We start from the raw sequence: 24624 nt of genomic DNA, 5'->3' as shown, positions 1-24624 counted from the left end.
GTGATGGCTAAGTGGACACCAGCCACTAACCTTGCTATTGTCACTTAAAATGTAGTTAAGCAATCCAACCCCCGCCAGCTATCCAACCCCATCAGCTATCCAACCCCCGCCAGCTATCCAACCCCATCAGCTATCCAACCCCCGCCAGCTATCCAACCCCCGCCAGCTATCCAACCCCCGCCAGCTATCCAACCCCATCAGCTATCCAACTCCACCAGCTATCCAACCCCGTCAGCTATTCAACCCTGCAGCTATCCAACCCCTGCCAGCAATCCAACCCCCACCAGCTATCCAACCCCATCAGCTATCCAACCCCTGCCAGCTATCCAACCCCCGCCAGCTATCCAACCCCGTCAGCTATCCAACCCCGCCAGCTATCCAACCCCGTCAGCTATTCAACCCTGCAGCTATCCAACCCCGCCAGCTATCCAACCCCGCCAGCTATCCAACCCCATCTGCTACCCAATCCTGCAGCTATCCAACCCCTGCCAGCTATCCAACCCCCACCAGCTATCCAACCCCTGCCAGCTATCCAACCCTGCAGCTATCCAACCCCCGCCAGCTATCCAACCCCATCAGCTGTCCAACTCCACCAGCTATCCAACCCCGTCAGCTATTCAACCCTGCAGCTATCCAACCCCTGCCAGCAATCCAACCCCCACCAGCTATCCAACCCCATCAGCTATCCAACCCCTGCCAGCTATCCAACCCCTGCCAGCTATCCAACCCTGCAGCTATCCAACCCCCGCCAGCTATCCAACCCCGCCAGCTATCCAACCCCGTCAGCTATTCAACCCTGCAGCTATCCAACCCTGCCAGCTATCCAACCCCGCCAGCTATCCAACCCCATCAGCTACCCAACCCTGCAGCTATCCAACCCCCGCCAGCTATCCAACCCTGCAGCCATCCAACCCCTGCCAGCTAACCAACCCTGTCAGCTATCCAACCCCTGTCAGCTATCCAACCCCTGTCAGCTATCCAACCGCTGCCAGCTATCCAACCCCGCCAACTATCCAACCCCTGCCAGCTATCCAACCCCTGCCAGCTATCCAACCCCTGCCAGCTATCTAACCCCTGCCAGCTATCCAACCCCCGCCAGCTATCCAACCCCGCCAGCTATCCAACCCAGCCAGCTATCCAACTCCCACCAGCTATCCAACCAGCCAGCTATCCAACCCTGCCAGCTATCCAACTCCCGCCAGCTATCCAACTCCTGCCAGCTATCCAACCCTTGCCAGCTATCCAACCCCGCCAGATATCCATCCCCACCAGCTATCCAACCCAGCCCGTAATCCAACCCTGCAGCTATCCATCCCTGTCAATGTAACTTTAATGTTGCCTTTGTCCACCTAGGGGTTTTTCTTTGTTTTATTTTTGATCTGTCTTCACACGTCTGGCTTAAAAGCTTACCCTCCGCCTCCTGTAATGTAACTGTATCCACCAGTGCCGAGTCCGTAGCCATAACGTTCTCCAAGGAAAATTGGCTCTTTCGGACTGTAGCAGCTCAATAATCTTTGGAGTCTTGGGATACTATATCAAAAAATACAGTTGACCATTTGTAAGTGTGGAACATGCTAATAAAGCATATAAAATCACAAAATCAGTAAGTCACTGTACATACAAAGATTACACATTATTTATTGTTATCTTGGTTAGCAAAGTATCATGAAGCATGAAGATCGAGGAAAAAGCATCTCCTATGTGTACTACATTTGGGAAATGTACATGCATTCATTATCAACATGACAGGCTGGACTTTGCAGTAATAATGACAGCAAAATGTTAACATTATTCCCCTGGAGTTTGAACGTGTTAATTATTTCCCACTTTTTAAACACACGTTTGGTGGAGATTTCTCCAGATCTTCAGGGAATTATTGTAAAAATAAAGAGAATAAAAATAAATAAGTATAACTGTTATACATGTAAAATACTCAAGAAGTAATGGTTAATGGAAATTTTGTAACACAGGAGGGATTTTCAGAAGCAAGCAGCATGAAAACACCATCTGTATTCGTTTACAAGAAACCTCCTTCAAAGACCAGGGAGAAAGTGTACATAGAGTGAAAACAGAAATGTAATACTTTCAACACTAATTGCTTCTCTAGCCAAGTTGTTCCAATACAGTTACAACAACAGTAACTACCTGACAATGTGGAGAACAGCACAGGTGTGTCCTAACCACAAAATGTGGGATAAATCCAGCCCGGCCAATTACCGCCCCATCAGCCTGTCCTTGATCATCAGCAAAGGGACAGAAGGGGTCGTCAACAGATGCAATATCAATAACCTGTCAGCGATGTTGAGGTTGGGTTGTGATCTACACCACAAGGACTGCTGCAGTTCAACAGGCAGATTACTATCACATTGTCAGGGGCTGTTAGGGAAGTAGCAAATATAAACAGTGCTAGAGAAACTCAATAGGTCCAGCAGCGTCAGTTAGCAGAAAAACAGAATTAATGTTCAACTCCCATATAATCTTTCTTCAGATCAGCTGCCAGACTTAAGAGTTTTTCCAGTGGTTTCCATTTTTATTTCAAATTTCCAGCATTCGCAATATTTTGCTTTTATATCAGCATTTAAATGCTAGCCTCCTCCATGACATCCTCCCCCAATGAAAGAATGGAAAAAGGTGCCTTACTGTAGATCACATGTCTGCCTCCCCTCCTTGTATCCATTTTCCCCTCCAGCTTCTGAAGCTGTGCTGAGCAAATGCAGTTCTACTATTATGTGTGCTTCCAGTGTCCCTCTAAATATTACGTCTTCAATTGGGCTTCTGCCTTTTCCTCCTGCCTGCTTCTTCTAATTGCTCATCAAACCTGGCTGCAATCTATTAACTGACTGACAGCAGCTCAATTCATCCAGTCACGCTGCTACTCACAGGGTGATATTACCAAACTGATATCATCCTGATGCACTGTTAGAAGCTAATAGCCTATGATTTTGTCTTATTAGTGTTGATGAAATAACAGCACAGAGGAAACTTCAATCCTTGTCCAATTCCTCCCAGTGATAGCATTTAATGGCACAAAAGTTTCTTAAATCTTCAATGCTTGACCCATCATCAGGAGTTTGACGTCAGTGATCACAATAACTACTGGCAAGGTACAGGGACAGATCTTTCTAGGATAATGTGTTGCACCTTTGAAAAGTACCTTAATTAAATAGTTATAAAATGGAGGAATAAAGTTGCCCTCTTGCAAAGTTTACAAAAATTAGAGCACATATACAAGAGTCAGTCATTTAGCTTTATGGACTGGAATATGGTGAAGATTGACGCTTCGGTTATACGGAGCGATGATGAGAACACACATCTGAAATACCCATTTCAAATCCGGCAGCAAATTTTAGGCAAGACCATTAGCCTTTGGGGTAGCACAGTGCACTTTCACTGGAATAATGCTAGCTTCAATGGATTAAATTTTGAGAATAACCTACATAAACATCGTTCATATTTCTTTGGGTCTAGCAGGTCTGTGGAATTACCAGGCTGTTACTTAACATTTTCTTTTAAGTCTGCCTGAGCCTGTGAGCTGAAAACAAAAGAACTTATGCTTCTCATTTTAATAGCTGTTTTTTTTTTCTTTTTAGAGTCATACAGCATGGAAACAAACCCTTTAGTCCAACCAGTTGATATAACACTATGCGATAGCATTATTACTATTTGAATGCTTCCACAATCTTACTTTATCACAGTGAGGGAAGGAGCTTATAGGTTCACAGTTTAATTGATATCACAAAGTGGGTTATTAATGAATTTGGTGACATTGATGTGGGACTTTGAAAATGAATATTTGTTGTTATAAGGGATTAAGTACTTGAGGGCATTTAAACAGGCAACAGCTTCCAAACCCATGATCACTACACCTAGAACGATAAAGGCAACAGATACATGGAAACATCCTCACCTGCAAGTTTCCCTCCAAGCCACTCACCATCTTGACTTGGAAATATATCATCATCCCTCCTGTGTCACTGAGTCAAAATCCTGGAACTCCCTCCCTAACAGAGTTTTGGGTCTAACTGACATAAAGGGACTACAGCAGTTTGAGAGGCAGTCACCAACACATTCTCAAGGTCAACTATGGATGGACTTTACTTTATTTCATCTCAGTATAATTCCTGATATTTGTCCACATGAAATGGCTTGGACGTAAGGGAAAAGGTTAATACATTGAAGGATAGATTGGCAAGAAATTGACATAGGTGATTATAAGGGACCAAGGGTTTGGGGAGGGGTGAAGTCATGAACAGGTGAGGATTAGAGGCCTAATATTTTGCAAAACAACTTGTTTTTTTAAACTCCTTCATGTAATGTGGGTACACTTGCTACTCCAAGATTTATTCCCCATTCTTAATTGCCCACAGTCAGCTACATTGTGCTATGGATTTGGAGTCACATGTTGGCCAGACCGGGTAAGGAAGGCAAATTTCCTTCCTTAAAGGACATTTGTGAACCAGATAGATTTTGCTGACAATGGTTCTCATTAGACTCTAAATTCCATCATCTGCCATTATGGTATTCGAACCCAGGTCACTAGAACAGTATCTGGGTCTTTAGATTAATAATGTGGCAATGATAACATTTGGCCACTGCCTCCTGAATCCAAGAGAATTAATCCACCTCTGTACTTAGCAGCTCTGTGGCCACATTGATCTGTGCCTGGAGTGACTCGCCTGAGTCTATCCTAAACCCACACTCGCAGAGGAATGACCTGAGCTTTGAGGCACTTTCTAAGGCAGGCTCAGTAAGTGGGCAGATTTCTTGATTTTGTGCAATGGCATCAGGAGTAAAAAATATAGGCCTTAGTGTCTTTGTTAATCAAAAGGTTGCTTAGTTACAATACTAAACATGCACTAGAAACAGATAGCTTAGTAATAACTTCTGTGGAAGAAACCGCTAATATAGACAAGTCAAAAACAATCATTTACTAAATTAATTTGCCTTAAGTGACAGACAAAGTGTGGTATTATGGGCTGTGAAGTGGGAATATTTCTTCTTCATCTTACAATGAACTCCTCAATATGGTGTATTCCAGCTTTGTTTGCTATTCAATGAAACAGCACGTCCATACTTCACGCTGAGAATGACTTACCTGATTACGAAAAAATTCAGCACTGTCAGCAGGATACAGAAAAACAATGAATTTTCAAAACTAAATTGAAGCAAAATCCTGAGATTTAAGTGAACAATGAACTAGGCAAAAGCAAAAGCAAAACATAACAGTTGAACAGAAAGGAATTGCCAACTGATTAATATGATATCTGAAAGGACAAGAAGCTGGAGAGATGAGAGCAAAACATAAAAAGAAACATTTAAAGTCCAAGGTGAAAATATGATTAATGTGAAATCCTGATGATACTGTGGAACGGTAACACTGGAACTGTTACCGTTATTTTGTTTGAAGTTGAACTACGAAGACCCAACTTCATCTTCTGCGACTTCAGTTTTTTTTAGAAACTTTGCTCTTATTGAGAAAAAAGTATTATGGGAATGATATGCATTCATTCAAATTCAAACCAGTTAATAGGGCCTACTCATCAACAGTCTTTTGCAAAATTCCACAAAGTCTCAGATGTTAAATCCAGCATTTAACTGAGTACCAAAGGGCAAAATGAGTTAGGATTTCACTTCCCAAGGCTGTTTTGTTTTCTCCCTGATGTAATAAAACAAAAAATTGTGAATGCCGGAAACCTGAAAGAAAAACAGAAATTGCTGGTGAAACTTGGCAACACCTGTGGAGAGAAAGCAAAGTTAATTCATCAGATTTTTCTCTGCCTAGTTGGATTTAATGCACGAGTTATAGAATGGTTTCTATTTTGAAGCAGTAATGCAGTGATCATAGTACAAAATATCCATGAGTATGAAATGATCAATCTTCACAATAAAGACTGTGGAGAGGCAAAAGGTTTTTAGTTTTTTAGTTTAGGAAGGTGTGGGGTGCACAGACTTGGTGGGCTGAAGCACCTGTTTCTGTACTGTCCTTTTCTCTGTTCAATGTGCTCAACAGTGAGTATGAACAGCTCTTTGGAATAGAGCTGTTTGAATGATGGAATTTCTTTTCAACTAGGTCTTAAGTAATCAGCCTGAAATGATAAAGTTCTTCTGCAGGCCATGATTGAATCTACCACTGACACACTGTCAGGAGCGTACTTCAGATGATAACCACTTGCTGTGTCAAAGGGACAATGCTTGCTTTACTAATCACCTTTAATCCGGGTCATCTTGTTCTCATTATTTCCACAAATGGAATCAGTTTCTCCCAATCTAAACTCTCCAAATCCTCATGGTTTTCAATACCTCCATCAAAACTCTTTTCAGCCTTCTGTTCTAATGCCGCTCTGAAGAGCAGTCCATTTTAAAAAAAATCTTAACATATTTGTTCATGGGCTGTGGGTGTTACTAGCTAGACCAGCAATTAAAGGCTTTCCCTATCTGCCCTGAAGAAGATGCTGGTGAGCTGCCAGCTCACACTGCCACAGTCTTGGGGGGCGGGGGGGTACAGGCATCGACTGTGCAGAGAGGAAGAGACTTCCAGGATTTCAACCCGGGGGGCTTGCAGGTGATAATGCTGTCCTTCTTGACAGTTGAAGTTGTTGGTTTGGAAGGTACTGTTGAAGAAGCCTTAGTGACTTTCTGCGGTGTATCTTTCAGATGGATACACACTACTGCTGCTATGCTTTGGAGGTGAAAGGAGTATATCAGGTGCCGATTAATCAAGGTTTGTCCTGGATGGTGTTCTTGGTCCTGAGTGGTGCTGGAGCAGCACTCATCTGGGCAAGTGGAAATGAATCTCACATCGAGTAGCCTTTATTGTCACGTGCACTTGAATGAGTGCAGTGAAAAGTTTGTAATGTCGCCTCTCAGCGCCATCTTAGGTAGACATTATCTAGGTACAGGTATTTTAAGTGTTGGCATGGATTAATTAAAAATACAGGTTAGCATGGAACAAAGTTTAAAAAGTCCAGAATGACAATAAAAAGTGACTATATAGTACTTCAATTCCATTCCATCTCCAATACGAGCCCATGCCCTCTGGCCTCCGAATATGAGGCTATGTTGCCTCCATTTGCTGGCCTTCATCCAGGACTTGCTTTGCTGGGGGTCCCAGCCCGTGCTTGCTCTACTACTGCCGTGGGACTCAACCCGTGCATTCTGCTCCTGCCCGGGCTCCATCCACAACCCGTCTCCCTTGACTCCAGGTAGGGCAGTCAAACATTGGGAGAAGAAAAAAGATGCTACAAAGAGGAGAAAAAAAGGAAGAGGAAAAGGAGCTGTCGAACAGGAGAGCTCCGATGGTAACATCCTACTCATGTACCTTATGGACAATGGATAGGCTTTGGGGTGACAGGAAGTGAATTATCTACCATAGAACTCCCCAGTGTCTTGCCTGCTCTTGCAGCCACAATATGTATATGGCTAGTCCAGTTCAGTTTCTGGTCAATAGCAACCTCTCAGAATGTTGATAGTAGGGGATTAAGCTATGGTAAAACAAATCGAATATCAAAAGTCAGTAGTTAGATCTCTCTTGTTGGAGATGATTATTGCCAGGCACTTGTTAAGCATATATGTTACTTGCCGTTTATCAGTTCCATCCTAGACATTATTCAGATTTTGTTGCATATGAATACTAACGGCTTCAATATCTGAGGAGTCACGAAAGGTGCTGAAACTTTGCAATCATCAGCAAATATCCCCTCTTTTGACCTTCGGATGGAGGGAAAGCAGCTGAAGATGGTTGAATTGAGACATTACTACGAACATCCTGAGGAACTCCTGCAGAGATGTCCTGGAGCAGAACTAATTGACCTCCAACAAACCCAACTGTCTTCCATTGCGCCAGATATTACGGCAATCAATGGACAATTTATCCACATACTTTGTCAAATGCTACCTTGATATCAAAGGCAATCTTTTTCACCTCACCTCACGAGTTTAGTTCTTTCATTCATATTTGGATCAAGATTGAAATGAGGCCTTGAGCTGGGTGGCCCTGACAGAACCCAAAGCATCAGTAAGTAGGGTGTTCCTATTCAGTTGCCACTTTATAACATTGTCCACGACCCTTTCCATCACTTTACTGATGATCAAGAGTAAACATAATTGACCAGGTTTGATTTGTCCATTTTTTGTACACAGGATATACCTAGGCAATATTCTGCAATTTCAGGTAGGATCTAGTGTTGTAGCTTCTCTAATCTATGCAGCTAAGTATCTCATTCTAGAAACCATTCTCATGAATTATTTTGGAACATGCTTTCACCTTTTTTCACACCTTAATAAAGAAAAATGTGGTCCCCAGAACTGAACACAATTGTTCAAGTTAATGTTTTATACAAGTTTATGATAACTTCCCGGATTCTATTTACCCATTGTCTCTATTTATACAGCCCAAGACTCCAAATATTTTTTATAACTGTTCTCTCACTGTGCGTGGTCCCCTTCAATGATTTGTGCACATACACCTCAGGTGTGTTTACTTTACCTACCTTTAGACTTGCAGCCTTTGCATTATTTTGACTGTCCCCATTCTTGCCACCAAAATGCAGTACTTCACACTTCATCTAGTATCTGTCTGCCCATTCCACCAACCATTTGATTTTCTTTTGAGGCTTCACGTTATTCTGCCTCAGTTCACATTACTTCCAAATTTGTTTCTGTAACTGTTTTAATTCTGTCCTGTACTCCAAAGTTTGGGTTCAGCAGAACTACCCTCCCTATATCCTTTGACTCCCTTAGAGACCAAACCTCTGTCTCTCTCAGCCTTACATATATTCAATAATAGAAACTCCGCAACCTTCAGAGGTAAAGGATTCTGAGTCTTTTGAATGAAGTAATTCCTCTAAACTTTGGTCCTAAATAACTGGCTCATTATTTTGAGACTGTGCCCCAATGTTTTAGAATCTGTGACTAGCAACTATCCTATCAAGCCTCTTCAGAACCTTGTAGACTTCATTGAGATCACCTCTATTCTCTTAAGCTTAGAAGACTGGAAGACTCAGCCTTGCTCAGTGTGTCCTCACTGAACAACCCCATCATTCTCGTGACTATTTTATTGAAGTTTTGTGTTACTTCCTCTAATGTCAGCATACCTTTTCCTAAATGTGGAGACCAAACAGCACACAGTCATCCAGATACAGCCTCACCAAAATCCTGTACAATTCTAACAAGAAAGGCTTTGTTTTTGTACTTTAATCACATTGCAATAAAGGCCAATAAGCCATTTGGCTTCCTAATTGTTTGCTGTGGAGAAAGTGAGGTCTGCAGATGCTGGAGATCAGAGCTGAAAATGTGTTGCTGGAAAAGCGCAGCGGGTCAGGCAGCATCCAAGGAGCAGGAAATTCGACGTTTCGGGCAGAAACCCTTCATCAGGAATCCTAACTGTTGCTGTACCTACATTCTGCGTACCTTGTGCAGGAGTCAGTTTGAACTTAAAAACTTACAAGTTTCAATCCTTTTAAAAAACATTCTGCATTTCTATTCTTATAACCAAAGTGAATTATTATACTTCCCTACTTATCCTCCATTTCCAACGTTTTGCTCACTCACTTAACACATCTTCATCACTTTGTAGCCTGTGTCCTCTTCACAGCTTACCTCTCCACTTAGCTTTGTAACATTAGTAATCTGAGATGAAGCGACACAGAGTAATGTGTCAAAGACATTAATCTATATTTAAAAACCGCTGAGGTCCGAGGAATGACCTTTGTTGTGCAGTCTGTCTAAAATCACTTCCTTAACACAGGGACAAGATGGTGGCCCCAAAGTAGCAGCATTCAGGATCCTGCTCATTCACTGCTTTTTTCATCCTTTTTTCTTCTTTTTTTTCTCTACAGTTCTTTCTTATCTTTTGCTTTTGGGGACCTCAGCTGCAATGGAATTGTTGATATCAACGACAGCAGTGAGCTTGGACCCAGCAGTGAGAGATGGCACCAGAGTGTGGGGACTTCAGTGTTGGTGGGCCAAACGCATGACTCGAGGTGGTGGCATTGGCATCGATTGCGGCTCTGATGTCAATGCTGGTTCAAAGGGTCACACTGGTGCATTCATTCAGGAAGATTGTGGACTCTAGATTCCTAGATGGCAGCAGTGTCGGTGAGGTAGACCAAACAGAGAGCAATGGCGCTGGAGATGAGCAACTCTGCCATTGATGGGGCCAGCGCAGGCGGTGGCAAGGCACAGGGCTCGGGGCAATGGTGGCAGCACTGTAGCATTGGTGGGTCCAGTGTAGGTGATATTGGTGAACCAGGCTCAATTCTCTTGGCAGTGGCAGTGATCTGGACATTTTCTTTTCCTTTTGTTTCTGTTTCTTTAATTTCTGCTCTTGTTTTTAATTCTCTCTATTGTATTCTAAGGTGGCGCTGGAGCCAACCAACTTAGGAAACATCACACCAGCATTTTTGATAGAAATTGACACACCACTGCGATACAGTAGGATGCTGCCTGGTTTGAACAAATATAATGAAGACAAACTTGATACTTTAAAACTGTTGTATTAGAACAGGGAAAATTAAGGGTTAAATAAAAACATTAGACAAGTACTGGAAATATTCACCAGGTAGGGCAATATTTGTGCAGAGAGAATTAATGGTTTCAGAATTGGAGAAAGTTAAAGGCTTCACAGATCTCAAGCTAGAATGACGTTGGTAGGGGAGGTGCTCATATTAAATCCAGCTAAGGCCCATCTCCTGCCTGCCCCACTGTATTACAGTCCCCAGTGCAATTACACCAATGGCAGAGCTGGTGTCAAGCAAACCGTCTACTTGTGGGCCAACTGAGGTCATTAAATGGAAGTTGATGCTCATCTAAAGGTCTCACTTTGCCAGTTGCTGGAAATTATATAGCAGTGAGAGTGGAGAAAAGATGCACCTCACTACAATACTCAAAACCACAACAACCACAATCATTCACCCATCTTCCATGACTCCCCACAAAAACGTGCACAATGGATAGCTACATAGTTTCACAATATAATGTTCTTTATTCAAGTACAATAGGTCAGACTTCTAGAGTAGAGTCGCTTTTACTTGTCATTTCTACCATATACAATTGATACAGTAAAAATGAGACAGCGTTCCTCCAGTACTGAGGGTGCTACATGGACAGCACAAACTACATGCTCATACACAGCATAAAGTGCAGAAGAAGTGCAAAACACTCAAGTTACAGTGCAATAATACAAAAGAATTTCAGATCAGAAAGAGTCCGATTACACTCTGTTAAGGAGCCTGATGACTTGGGGGAAGAAACTGTTGCACAGTCTGGCTGTGAGAGACCGAATGCTCTAATATCTTCTGCCAGATGGCAGGATGGTGAAGAGTTGGGTGAGAGGTGTGTGTGGTATTCAACAATGCTCTTAGCATGTCGAGTCCAGCATGGTGTAAATGTCTATAATGGAGGGAAGAGAGACCCCGATGATCTTCTCAGCTGTCCTCACTATCTGTTGTAGGGTCTTACGATTTGAGATGGTGCAATTCCTGAACCAGGCAGTAGTGCAGCAGTTCAGGGTACTCTCAATGAACCCTCTTTGGAATGTGGTGAGGATGGAGGGTGGGAGGTGGGCTTTCCTCAGGCTGCACAGTAAGTAGAGATGAAAATGTGTTGCTGGTTAAAGTACAGCAGGTCAGGCAGCATCCAAGGAATTTCCTATTCCTTGGATGCTGCCTGACCTGCTGTACTTTAACCAGCAACACATTTTCAACTGTGATCTCCAGCATCTGCAGACCTCATTTTTGACCCCAGTAAATAGAGATGTTATGGAGCTGGTGTTGAGATTCTCCATCAGGTGTACACCAAGAAGTGTAGTGCTCTGCATGATCTCCATGGGGGAGCGCCGACATCCAGTGGAGAGTGCTGCTCTGTGCCCTCCTGAAGTTAACAATAATCCCTTCATCTTGTCCACGTTCAGAGACAGGTTCTTGGCTCTGCACCAGTCCATTAGCCGCAGCACCTCCTCTCTGTATGCTGGCTCATCTTTCCTGTTCATGAGACCCACTACAGTCATATCATCAATGAACTTGATGATGTGATTTGACCTTTGCACCGCTGCACAGTCACGTGTCAGCAGGGTGAGCAGGAGTGGACTGAACCATTGCCCCACCTCACTATTGTGTGAAATACAGTTTAGGGAAATTACAAAGCAGCTTCACAACTTTCAAGTAGCCACTAGATTGGAAATGTTCTAAAAGTCAATTCAGAATGTTGAGTATTTAAAGTAATCTTTAATGTAAATTTATTTCTCCCTTGTTTGTATAGAATGGAAACTGAGAGAATGGCAACCAAATGGTTCAGATTTCAAATATTCCATTGGATTGCCACAAATGATATTGTGCATTGCGTTGGAGCTGTCAATTCAAACCATCACTAGGATATTGTGCATGTTAAATTAGACTGTAAAGCATGATAGGCTCAGAGGATTGTAATGGTGCAGAAGGAGGCTATTTGGCCTGTTAAATCTATGCAGGCTCTCTGAAAGACCAACCCAGCTATTTCCAAATCTCTCCCCTTTTTCTGCAGTGACTTTATTTCCATTTCAGTGCTTATTATTCTACAAAGTTAATTTTCTTAAGAAAACTAATATGATCATTTTATTTAGTGATTATTGTTGTACTGTGATTTGCTGCCTGATCACAGATCAACAAAATGTAATACTCCTGAATTTTTAGAATAGTGTACAGTAGAAATACTAAGTAGAAATTGTATGTATTTAATAATTGTCTAAACCGCAGACAGTATTCAGTGCATTTATAACAAAGCAAAACATGAGTATTCAAATGTTGAAGTAACCGTTACAGTGCTAACCAGAATATGAAAGACAATCAGAAGTTAACGCTTCAAGGGCTTTTCACTAGAATTCTACAGTGCTCAGCAATATGTTGTGACAAAGATTTGAAAGCTATGAGGGAAATGGTTATTATCAGCAAATTAACTATTAGACTAACAGCAAATCTGACTCTGCCTGAAGTAACTTTGTTTTTGTTAACCTTATGTAGCATATTATGCTACAAGTAATGTTGTGAGGGTACTGCAATGAGAAAAATATCTCAATATTTATGAAGGTCTCGATCCTTCAGGATATCTGCAATCATCTTTAGAATAGATAAATGACTCCGACCAGTTAGTGAATCATAACATACAACTACTTTGCAGAGCTGAGGTAATAAATATTTTCAGTTTTCTTTCGAAATGTTGTTTCTTCAACAAGTGCGCCATTCACTGTATAATATCATCATGATGCATATTATTACAAAAGCTAAAAATAAATGTAGAATGAACATTGAGGCAGTGAAGCTGTGAACTGCCCTAACTCAATTTCCAGTGATGGGTCATTTCTATAAAACCAGAAATGGCTTGATGCTGAGGATATAGTGATGGTATTGTAGTATTTATGCTGGATGAGTAAACCAAAGAGCCAAGAGATATTCTGAAGACCCATTTAATCCTCACCACAAGAGACTGTGGAATTTAAGTTCAATAAAATATCTGGAATTAAAAATCTAATGATAATCATGAAGCCACAATTGATTTTCATACATTCCCGTCAGGTTTACTAATATCCTTTAGAGAGGGAATTCTGTTTTCCCTTTATCAAGAACAATCTTTAGCCTGAACTCCCATTTGAATGATATATCTCCAGCAGTCCCCAGCATTATAGGTGCCATCTCCAAACAATTAAATTCACTCCACATGACACCAAGATGTAATTGAAGACACTGGAAACAAGAAAGGCTGTGAGCACGGACATTTCAGCAGTGGGACTGAAGATGTCTGCTCCAGAATGTGCTTTGGTACAATCAAGCTGTTCCAATTTAGCAACAACGATGGCATTTATCTGACAATGTGAAAAATTGCCCAGGTACTTGTACACAAAACGCAGGACGAACACAACCTGATCAATCAAAGATAAGTGGGAAAACGGGCGACTGGGAAGATTTTAAAGAACAACAGAGGATTACTAAGAAGGAAATACGCAGAAAAAAAATGAGGTAAGAAGGTAAACTGGCCAAAAATATAAAGGAGGATTGTAAAAGCTTTTTTAGGTATGTGAAAGGGAAAGAAATGGTGACCAGCGGGATACCAGAGGGATCTGTGCTGGAACTGCAGCTTTTTACAATGTATATTAATGATATAGAAGATGGTATTAATAGTAACATTAGCAAATTTGCTGATGATACAAAGCTGGGTGGCAGGGTGAAATGTGAGGAGGATGTTAGGAGATTACAGGATAACTTGGACGGGTTAGGTGAGTGGACAGGTGTATGACAGATGCAGTTTAATGTGGATAAATGTATGGTTATCCTCTTTGGTGGCAAGAACAAGAAGGCAGATTATTACCTAAATGGAGTCAAGTTATGTAAAAGGGCAGTACAAAGAGATCTGGGTGTTCTTGTACACCAGTCAATGAAGGCAAGCAAACAGCAGTTAGTGAAGAAGGCTAATAGCATGCTGGCCTTCATAACAAGAGGGATTGAGTATAGCAGCAAAGAGGTCCGCCTGCAGCTGTACAGGGCCCTGGTGAGACCGCACCTGGAATATTGTGTGCAGTTCTAGTCTCCAAATTTGAGGAAAGACATTCTGGCTATTGAGGGAGTGCAGAGTAGGTTCACGAGGTCAATTCCTGGAATGGTGGGACTATCTTATGTTGAAAGATTGGAGCGACTGGGCTTGTATACCCTTAAGCTTAGAAGACTGGGAGGGGATCTGTTTGAGACATAGAAGATTATTAAAGGATTGGACACTCTGGAGGCAGAAAACATTTTTCCGCTTTGGATGAGTCCCAAACCAGAGGACACAGCTTAAAAATAAGGGGTAGGCCATTTAGGACAGAGATGAGGAGGAATGCTCTGACCCAGGATGCAGTGGAGGCCCAGTCTCTGGATTCGTTTAAGAAAGAGTTGGATAGAGCTCTCAAAAATAGTGGAATCAAGGGGTATGGAGATAAGGCAGGAACAGGATACTGATTGAGGATGATCAGCCATGATCATAATGAATGGTAGTGCAGGTTTGAAGGGCAGAATGGCCTACTCCTGCACCTATTGTCTATTGTCTATTGTCTATTATGGGCCAATGGACTGAGAGGTGGCAGATGGAGTTTAATTCAGATAAATGTAAGGTGCTGCATTTTGGGAAAGCAAATCTTAGCAGGACTTATACACTTAATGGTAAGGTCCGAGGGAGTGTTGCTGAGCAAAGAGATCTTGGAGTGCAGACTCATAGCTCCTTGAAAGTGGAGTCACAGGTAGATAGGATAGTGAAGAAGGCATTTGGTATGCTTTCCTTTATTGGTCAGAGTATTGAGTACAGGAGTTGGGAGGTCGTGTTGCGGCTGTACAGGACATTGGTTAGGCCACTGTTGGGATATTGTGTGCAATTCTGGTCTCCTTCCTATCGGAGAGATGTTGTGAAACTTGAAAGGATTCAGAAAAGATTTACAAGGATGTTGCCAGGGCTGCACGATCTGAGTTACGGGGAGAGGCTGAACAGGCTGGGGCTGTTTTCCCAGGAGTGTTGGAGGCTGAGGGGTGACCTTATAGAGGTTTACAAAATCATGAGGGACATGGATAGGATAAATAGACAAAGTCTTTTCCCTGGGGTCGGGGAGTCCAGAACTAGAGGGCATAGGTTTAGGGTGAGAGGGGAAAGATATAAAAGAGACCTAAGGGGCAACTTTTTCACGCTGAGAGTGGTTTGTGTATGGAATGAGCTGCCAGAGGATGTGGTGGAGGCTGGTACAACTGCAACATTTAAGAGGCATTTGGATGGGTGTATGAATCGGCAGGGTTTGCAGGGATATGGGCCAGGTGCTGGCAGTTGGACTAGATTGTGTTGGGATATCTGGTCTGCATGGACAAGTTGAACCGAAGGGTCTGTTTCCATGCTGTACATCTCTATGACTCTAATTACCGCCCCATCACAGTCTACTCTCGAACATCAGTAAAGTGATGGAAGGTGTCATCAATAGTGCTATCAAGCAGTCCTTCCTTAACATTAACCTGCCACTCAGCTCCTGACTTCATTTTGGCCTTGGTTTAATCATGGGCAATAGTACTGAATTTCAGGGGTGATGTGCGAATGACTGTTGTTAACATCAAGGACACATTTGTCACTGTGGATTCTCAGTAGCCATCTCCAGGATTCACCAAGGCTCCTTAGACAGCACCTTCCAAACCCATGATAACAACAATCGGTAAGGCCAAAGACAGCAGGTACATGGGAACAGCACCACCTGTAAGCTTACCTCAAAGACACTCAACATTCCGATTTGGAAATATATTGTTATTCTTTCACTATCACATGGTCAAAATTCTGGAGATCTCTTTCCAACGCTATGAGGGTGCTGACCCAAATGGAGCAGAGGTTCAACACGACATCTCAACATCACCTTTCAAGGTCAACTAGAGATGGACAATAAGTGCTGGCCCAACTAGCCATTCCCATATCCCGAGAATGAATAAAATAATATAAACACTTTGCGATGGAGACTGGTTGTATTTTGGAAGCTGATTCCTTCCTGTCTGTCATTCCAATTCTCCTAAGCACAGATGTGTTACATGCAGAAAGAGGCTATTTGACTCATTATGTCTGCACTGGGTTGTTAACTAAGTCTAATTACTTTGAGATATTAACTCTGTTTCTCTCACCACTGATGATACCACACAATTACCAGCACATTCTGATTTTGTTATGAGCATAGTTTTGTCGACATTGTATTATTTTCTACTATTACTTATTGATGCTCTCCATTGGGGACACATGTAAAGATGAGGCGTGAAGGTTCAATTGGGGTGATTGAGAGTTATAAGGTAGCCAGGAAGGATCTAAAGAGAGAGCTAAGAGCAGCAAGGAGGGGACATGAAAAGTCCTTGGTTGGTAGGATTAGGGAAAACCCAAAGGCTTTCTATAGGTATGTCAGGAATAAAAGAATGACTAGGGTAGGAATAGATCCAGTCAAGGATAGTAGTGGGAAGTTGCATGTGGAGGCTGAAGAGACTGGGGAGACACTGAATGAATACTTTTCGTCAGTATTCACTCAGGAACAGGACATTGTTGCCGATGTGAATATTGAGTCACAATTAATTAGAATGGATGGCTTTGAGGTATGTAGGGAAGAGGTGTTGGAAATTCTGGAAAGGGTGAAAATAGATAAGTCCCCTGGGCCTGATGGCATTTATCCTAGAATTCTATGGGAGATTGCAGAGCCATTGGCCTTGATTTTTATGTCCTTGTTGTCTACAGGATTAGTGCCAGAAGACTGGAGAATGGCAAATGTGGTTCCCTTGTTCAAGAAGGGAAGTAGGGATAACCCTAGTAACTATAGGTCTGTGAGTCTCACTTCTGTTGTGGGCAAAAGTCTTAGAGAGAATTGTAAGGGATAGGATTTATGAACATCTGGATAGGAATAATGTGATCAAGGATAGTCAGCATGGTTTTGTGAAGGGCAGGTCGTGCCTCAAAAATCTTATTGAATTCTTTGAGAAGGTGACTAAGGAGGTGGACGAGGGTAAAGCAGTAGATGTGGTGTATATGGATTTTAGTAAGGCATTTGATAAGGTTCCCCATGGTAGGCTATGCAAGAAATACGGAGGTATGGCATTGAGGGTGCGTTAGAGGTTTGGATTAGGAATTGGCTGGCTGGAAGAAGACAGAGGGTAGTAGTTGATGGTGAAGGTTCATCTTGGAATGCAGTTACTAGTGGTGTTCCGCAAGGATCTGTTTTGGGACCATTGCTGTTTGTCATATTTATAAATGACCTGGAGGAGGGGCTAGAAGGTTGGGTGAGCAAGTTTGCGGATGATACGAAAGTCGGTGGAGTTGTTGACAGTGATGAAGGATGTGACAGGTTTCAGCGGGATATAGATAAGCTGCAGAGCTGGGCAGAAAGGTGGCAAATGGAGTTCAATGTAGCTAAGTGTGAAGTGATTCACTTTGGTAAGAGTAACAAGAAGATGGAGTACTGGGCTAATGGTCGGATACTTGGTAGTGTGGATGAGCAGAGGGATCTTGGTGTCCATGTACACAGATCTCTGAAAGTTGCCACCCAGGTAAATAGTGCTGTGAAGAAGGCATATGGCGTACTGGCTTTTATTGGTAGAGGAATTGAGTTCCGGAGTCCTGAGGTCATGTTGCAGTTGTACAAGACTGTGGTGCGGCCTTATCTGGAGTATTGTGTGCAGTTTTGGTCGCCATTCTATAGGAAGGATGTGGAGGCACTGGAACGGGTGCAGAAGAGGTTTACCAGGATGTTGCCTGGTATGGCAGGAAGATCATATGAGGAAAGGCTGAGACACTCGGGGCTGTTTTCATTGGAGAAAAGAAGGTTTAGGGGTGACTTGATAGAGGTGTACAAGATGATTAGGGGTTTAGATAGGGTTGAAAATGAGAACCTTTTTCCACGTATGGAATCAGCTATTACGAGGGGGCATAGCTTTAAATTAAGGTATAGGACAGATGTCAGGGGTAGATTCTTTACTCAGCGAGTCATGAGTTCATAGAATGCCCTGCCAGTAGCAGTGGTGGACTCTCCCTCTTTATGGGCATTTAAACGGGCATTGGATAGGCATATGGAGGATAGTGCGCTAATGTAGGTTAGGTGGGCTTGGATCAGCGCAACATCGAGGGCCAAAGGGCCTGTACTGCGCTGTATTTTTCTATGTTCTATGTTCATTAAACCAGGTTAGGACACCAAGGACAGAGTGGATGGGCATGGGGAATTCAAACATCAAGCAACCGGAAGTTGAGGGTCATGCTCAGAGACAGAAAGTGGGTTACATTAGCAGCATTGTGTGTATCCCAACTACAGGAGAATACAAATTACTGAATGCTTCATCGAGAAAACGTGTTTGGGACTCTGGCTCTTGGGAATTGAGGACCTAAAAGGGTGATATGGCGCTTCCTGTACTTAAATGGGCATGTTTTGTGGAAAGGTGAGGGAAAGATGGGGGCGACTGAAGAGTAGATATGATATCTTTGAGAGTACTGAAGAGGGAAGGGAAAGGAAGATGGTGACAGTATAATCCTGGAGGGGGCAGAAATGGCCGAAACCAATCAGTTGAATGTGGAGGCTAGTCAGGCGTCAATTAAGGACAAAGAGAATGCTGCAAAAGTCCTCGCAAAGTATGGGAGTAGAAGATTTGGGAGTGTACAAATGCAGAAAACAGGACAAAGTTGAAGGCTCCATCAAAGGTAAAAACAATGACTGCAGATGCTGGAAACCAGAGTCTAGATTACAGTATGCTGGAAAAGCATAGCAGTTCAGGCAGCATCCGAGGAGCAGTAAAATCGACGTTTCGGGCAAAAGCCCTTCATCAGGAATACAGGCAGAGAGCTTGAAGGGTGGCGAGATAAGTGAGAGGAGGGTGGTGGTGGGGAGAAAGTAGCATAGAGCACAATAGGTGAGTGGGGGAGGGGGATAAAGGTGATAGATTGGGGTGGGGGAGGGTGGAGTGGATAGGTGGAAAAGAGGTAGGCAGGTAGGACAAGTCATGGGGACAGTGCTAAGCTGGAAGTTTGGAATTTGGGTGAGGTGGGGGAAGGGGAAATGAGGAAACTGGTGAAGTCTACATTGATGCCCTGGGGTTGAAGTGTTCCGAGACGGAAGATGAGGCGTTCTTCCTCCAGGCGTCTGGTGGTGAGGGAGCAGCGGTGAAGGAGGCCCAAGACCTCCATTTCCTCGGCAGAGTGGGAGGGGAAGTTTAGATTAGACTTACAGTGTGGAAACAGGCCCTTCGGCCCAACAAGTCCACACCCTCCCGCCGAAGCGCAACCCACCCATACCCTTACATTTACCCCTTACCTAACACTACGGGCAATTTAGCATGGTCAATTCACCTGATCCGCACATCTTTGTGACTGTGGGAGGAAACCGGAGCACCCGGAGGAAACCCACGCAGACACGGGGAGAACGTGCAAACTCCACACAGTCAGTCGCCTGAGTCGGGAATTGAACCCAGGTCTCTGGTGCTGTGAGGCAGCAGTGCTAACCACTGTGCCACCGTGCCGCCCTTAAGTTGAAATGTTGGACCTCAGGGCGGTGTGGTTGATTGGTGCGGGTGTCCCAGAGATGTTCCCTAAAGCACTCTGCTAGGAGATGTCCAGTCTCCCCAATGTAGAGGAGACCGCATTGGGAGCAACGGATACAATAAATGATATTGGTGGATGTGCAGGTAAAATTTTAATGGATGCGGAAGGCTCCTTTAGGGCCTTCGTTGGAGGTGAGGGAGGAGATGTGGGTGCAGGTTTTGCAATTCCTGCAGTGGCAGGGGAAGGTGCCAGGATGGGAGGGTGGGTTGTAGGGGGGGTGTGAACCTGACCAGGTAGTCACGGAGGGAACGGTCTGTGCGGAAAGCAGAAATGGGTGGAGAGGGAAATATATGCCTGGTGGTCGGGTCCGTTTGGAGGTGGCGGAAATGTCGGCGGATGACTTGGTTTATGCAAAGGTTGGTAGGGTGGAAAGTGAGCACCAGGGGCGTTCTGTCCTTGTTATGGTTGGAGGGGTGGGGTCTGAGGGCGGAGGTGCAGGATGTGGACGAGATGCGTTGGAGGGCATCTTTAACCACGTGGGAAGGGAAATTGCGGTTTCTAAAGAAGGAGGCCATCTGGTGTGTTGTGTGGTGGAACTGGTCCTCCTGGGAGCAGATACGGGGGAGGCGGAGGAATTGGGAATACGGGATGGCATTTTTGCAGGAGGTAGGGTGGGAAGAGGTGTAATCCAGGTAGCTGTGGGGGTCGTGGGTTTGTAAAAACTGTTGGTGTCAAGTCGGTTGTCATTAATGGAGATGAAGAGGTCCAGGAAGGGGAGGGAGGTGTCAGAGATGGTCCAGGTAAATTTAAGGTCAGGGTGGAATGTGTTGGTGAAGTTGATGAATTGCTCAACCTCCTCGCGGGAGCACGAGGTGGCGCCAATGCAGTCATCAATGTAGTGGAGGAAAAGGTGGGGTGTGGTGCCAGTGTAATTATGGACGATGGACTGTTCTACATAGTCAACAAAAAGAGACAGGCATAGCTGGGGCCCATATGGGGGCCCATTGCTAGCCCTTTGGTCTGGAGAAAGTAGAGGGATTCGAAGGAGAAATTGTTAAGGGTGAGGACCAGTTCGGCCAGGCGAATGAGAGTGTCGGTGGAAGGGTACTGTTGGGGACATCGGGAGAGGAAGAAACGGAGGGCTGGGAGGGCCTGGTCATTGCGGATGGACGTGTAGAGGGACTGGATATCCATGGTGAAGATGAGGCGTTGGGGGCCGGGGAAACGGAAGTCTTGGAGGAGGTGGAGGGCATGGGTGGTGTCTCGAAAGTATGTGGGGAGTTCCTGGACTAGGGGGGATAGGACAGTGTCGAGGTAGGTAGAAATGGGTTCAGTGGGGCAGGAGCATGCTGAGACAATGGATCGGCCGGGGTGGTCAGGCCTGTGGATCTTGGGAAGGAGGTAGAACCGGGCAGTGCGGGGTTCCTGGACTATAAGGTTGGAAGCTGTGGGTGGGAGATCTCCTGAGGTAATGAGGTTCTGTATGGTGTGGGAGATGATGGTTTGGTGATGGGGGTGGAGTCATGGTCGAGGGGGTGGTAGGAAGAGGTGTCCTTGAGTTGGCGTTTGGCTTCAGCAGTGTAGGTGTCAGTGCGCCAGACTACCACTGTGTCCCGTTTGTCTGCTGGCTTGATGGTGAGGTCAGGATTGGAGGGCTGCGCGTTGTGAGGGTGAGAGGGGGTAGACAGGTTGAGGCAGTTAATGTCCTGGCGGCAGTTGGAAATGAAGAGGTCGAGGACAAGTAATAGGCCAGCACGGGGTGTCCAGGTGGATGCAGTGTGTTGGAGGTGAGCGAAGTGGTCCTCGGAAGGTGGGCAGGAGTCCTGATTGTGAAAGTAAGCTCGGAGGCGGCGGAAGGAGCGTCGTGTATCAAATAGAGGAAGGGGAAATTCTTGGTTAAGGAAAGAACAAGGCATAAAGGAAGTACTGATTTGTCTAAATAGATTTTGTTGGAGGAACTGGGCAAAAGGCAGAGTCCTTACAGGAAGCAAGGATGTACAATCAGGGTATCTATAGGAAACAGTGGGTTTACAGTAAATTGTGAAATGATTTGATAAAGATATATCAGATTAGATTACTTTGGACAGAATGGACAGATTGTTTCCAGTTGCTGAGGTGTACTGAACAAGGGGATGCTGATAAATGATTAAATATAAGAAATTTTAGAAAGACAACACAAGAAGCGTTTTCTGAGGATGTGAAATATACTACCAGCATTCATCAGCGAAGCAGGGCCCACATTAATTTTAATATTGACTTAAATGATGGTTGGAAGAAAAGGTCATTTAAAATCTGAAATCAGAGAAGGTTATGAGGTTAGGACAAATTCTCTTCTGGAAGATAAAGATCAGCATGGAATAGATGGATTGAAAGGCCTATTGCCATGCTAAGATTCTATGAAAGTCTAACAAAAATTTGGGAAAATAGATGTGAAGAGGCACAGAATTTGGACCTTCCAGCAGAGAAGTGGAGATGGGAAAATAATCACTGTGATATTCTCTATTATAAAGTGTTTCTATGTAATATCATTATTTAAAAATATATAGCTGGGTTAATTCATGCACGTTTAAAGCAGAGTTTTGCAAATTGTTGCTATGTTGTCTTGGGGTCAAAGTTTAAGCAATACACAATATTAGCTAAGTCCAATTGTTAGCTCATGGGAATATCTTCATTAGTTATTGTCTTACAAGCAAAACCACATCACAGGTCAAAGAGGTCTCTAGCTTATTAAGTCATTTTGTGGGAAAAGCAATGAGACAAGATGAACTTGATTGTTTGTGACTGCCATAACCATTACAGTCAGTCACTCTAGAGAAAAGTTCAAAACACTTTAGCAGGAGGCTTAACTCCCTCTGGCTAATGGAAAACAGATACAGTGCAGCTAATGTATAAGCAATGCATCGGTCACTGTCCTGTCCGCATACCGCCAGGCATTTATCTATATCTGAAATTTAAAGGGCGATTGCTCTCCTGGAGGTAAGGTGGCAGAACCCATTTAGTCAACCTGGAGGTCTTGTATGGGAAGCAGTCAAGTTTTCTTTGAGGTTCGATGAGAAGAAGTGCTGCAAGTTTAACATGATGTTGGTCTCGGGTCTCAGAACCATGGATATGATATGCCCAATGGTCTCATAGAACATAGAACATAGAACAATACAGCACAGAACAGGTCCTTCGGCCCACGATGTTGTGCCGAACATCTATCCTAGATTAAGCACCCATCCATGTACCTATCCAATTACCGCTTAAAGGTCGCCAATGATTCTGACTCTACCACTCCCACAGGCAGCGCATTCCATGCCCCCACCACTCTCTAGGTAAAGAACCCACCCCTGACATCTCCCCTATACCTTCCACACTTCACCTTAAATTTGTCCCCTTGTAACACTCTGTTGTACCCGGGGAAAAAGTTTCTGACTGTCTATCTATTCCTCTGGTCATCTTATAAACCCCTATCAAGTCACCCCTCATCCTTCGCCGTTCCAACGAGAAAAGGCCGAGAACTCTCAACCTATCCTCGTACTACCTATTCTCCATTCCAGGCAACATCCTGGTAAATCTTCTCTGCACCCTCTCCAAAGCTTCCACATCTTTCCTAAAGTGAGGCAACCAGAACTGCACACAGTACTCCAAATGTGGCCTAACCAAAGTCCTGTACAGCTGCAACATCACTTCACGACTCTTGAATTCAATCCCTCTGCAAATGAACGCTAATACACCATAGACCTTCTTACAAGCTCTAGCCACCTGAGTGGCAACTTTCAAAGATCTATGTACATAGACCCCGAGATCCCTCTGTTCCTCCACCTGACTGAGAACCCTACCGTTAACCCTGTATTCCGCATTCTTATTTGTTCTTCCAAAATGGACAACCTCACACTTGGCAGGGTTGAACTCCATCTGCCACTCCTCAGCCCAGCTCTGCACCATATCTAAGTCCCTTTGCAGCCGACAACAGCCCTCCTCACTGTCCACAACTCCACCAATCTTCGTCTCCTTCTATATTGTAAATTTTTAATAGAATCTATTACATTTCTAGACATGAAACCTTCCTAAATCCTGACTGTGACTGATCTGGTGGTTTCAAGCTAGCCTGATCTTCACTGGACAAAATCTAGCTAAATGCTTGACGCTTTGGTTGGGCATTTGATTGGACTAATATTAATGATGCACTGCTATTAAAATGGAAAACTGTTCCTGGACAGGGCGACCTTCTGACACCACTTCATTCAAATTATAGAAATAACTAATATATTTGTTAAAGAAAGCGTGTTAAAGAAAAAAAGAAAGCTTAACTTTTACAGTAACTGTCTCACAACCGCAGGATGTCCCAAAGTGATCTGAAGCTAACGAAGTGTAGTCCTTGGTGTTATGTACAAAGTAAACAATCAATTTGTGAAAAGAAAGATACCAGAAACAGCCATTAACCAGACCAACTTTTTTGAGATGGTGATTATTGCAAAAATTGCAAAGGACACCAGAGTTAACTTTCATGCCCTTCTTGAGATAGTACAACAAGATTGTCAGGGAGAAGACTGGCCAAAGGAAGAGTGGTGAAGGCAGGGTCTGAAAATGTTTTTGCAACAAGGAATTGCACCTAATTGTAGC

The 24624-nt window shown here is 43.8% G+C and overlaps 1 protein-coding gene across 1 annotated transcript in view; it reads right to left on the bottom strand.

Moving 5' to 3' along the window:
• Window positions 1-24624, bottom strand: part of b3glcta (beta 3-glucosyltransferase a) — a 177640-nt gene that overhangs the window by 19959 nt on the left and 133057 nt on the right. Inside the window, exon 13 of the mRNA XM_060826775.1 lies at window positions 1411-1530. Coding sequence (XP_060682758.1) covers window positions 1411-1530 — 120 coding nt within the window. The remainder of the gene's footprint in view (window positions 1-1410; window positions 1531-24624) is intronic.

The sequence above is a fragment of the Hemiscyllium ocellatum genome, chromosome 6 (assembly GCF_020745735.1).
Source record: "Hemiscyllium ocellatum isolate sHemOce1 chromosome 6, sHemOce1.pat.X.cur, whole genome shotgun sequence".
NCBI classification, from domain to species: Eukaryota; Metazoa; Chordata; class Chondrichthyes; order Orectolobiformes; family Hemiscylliidae; genus Hemiscyllium; species Hemiscyllium ocellatum.
Note: the sequence above shows the minus strand (reverse complement) of the source record. Positions and strands in the feature narration are given on the sequence as shown.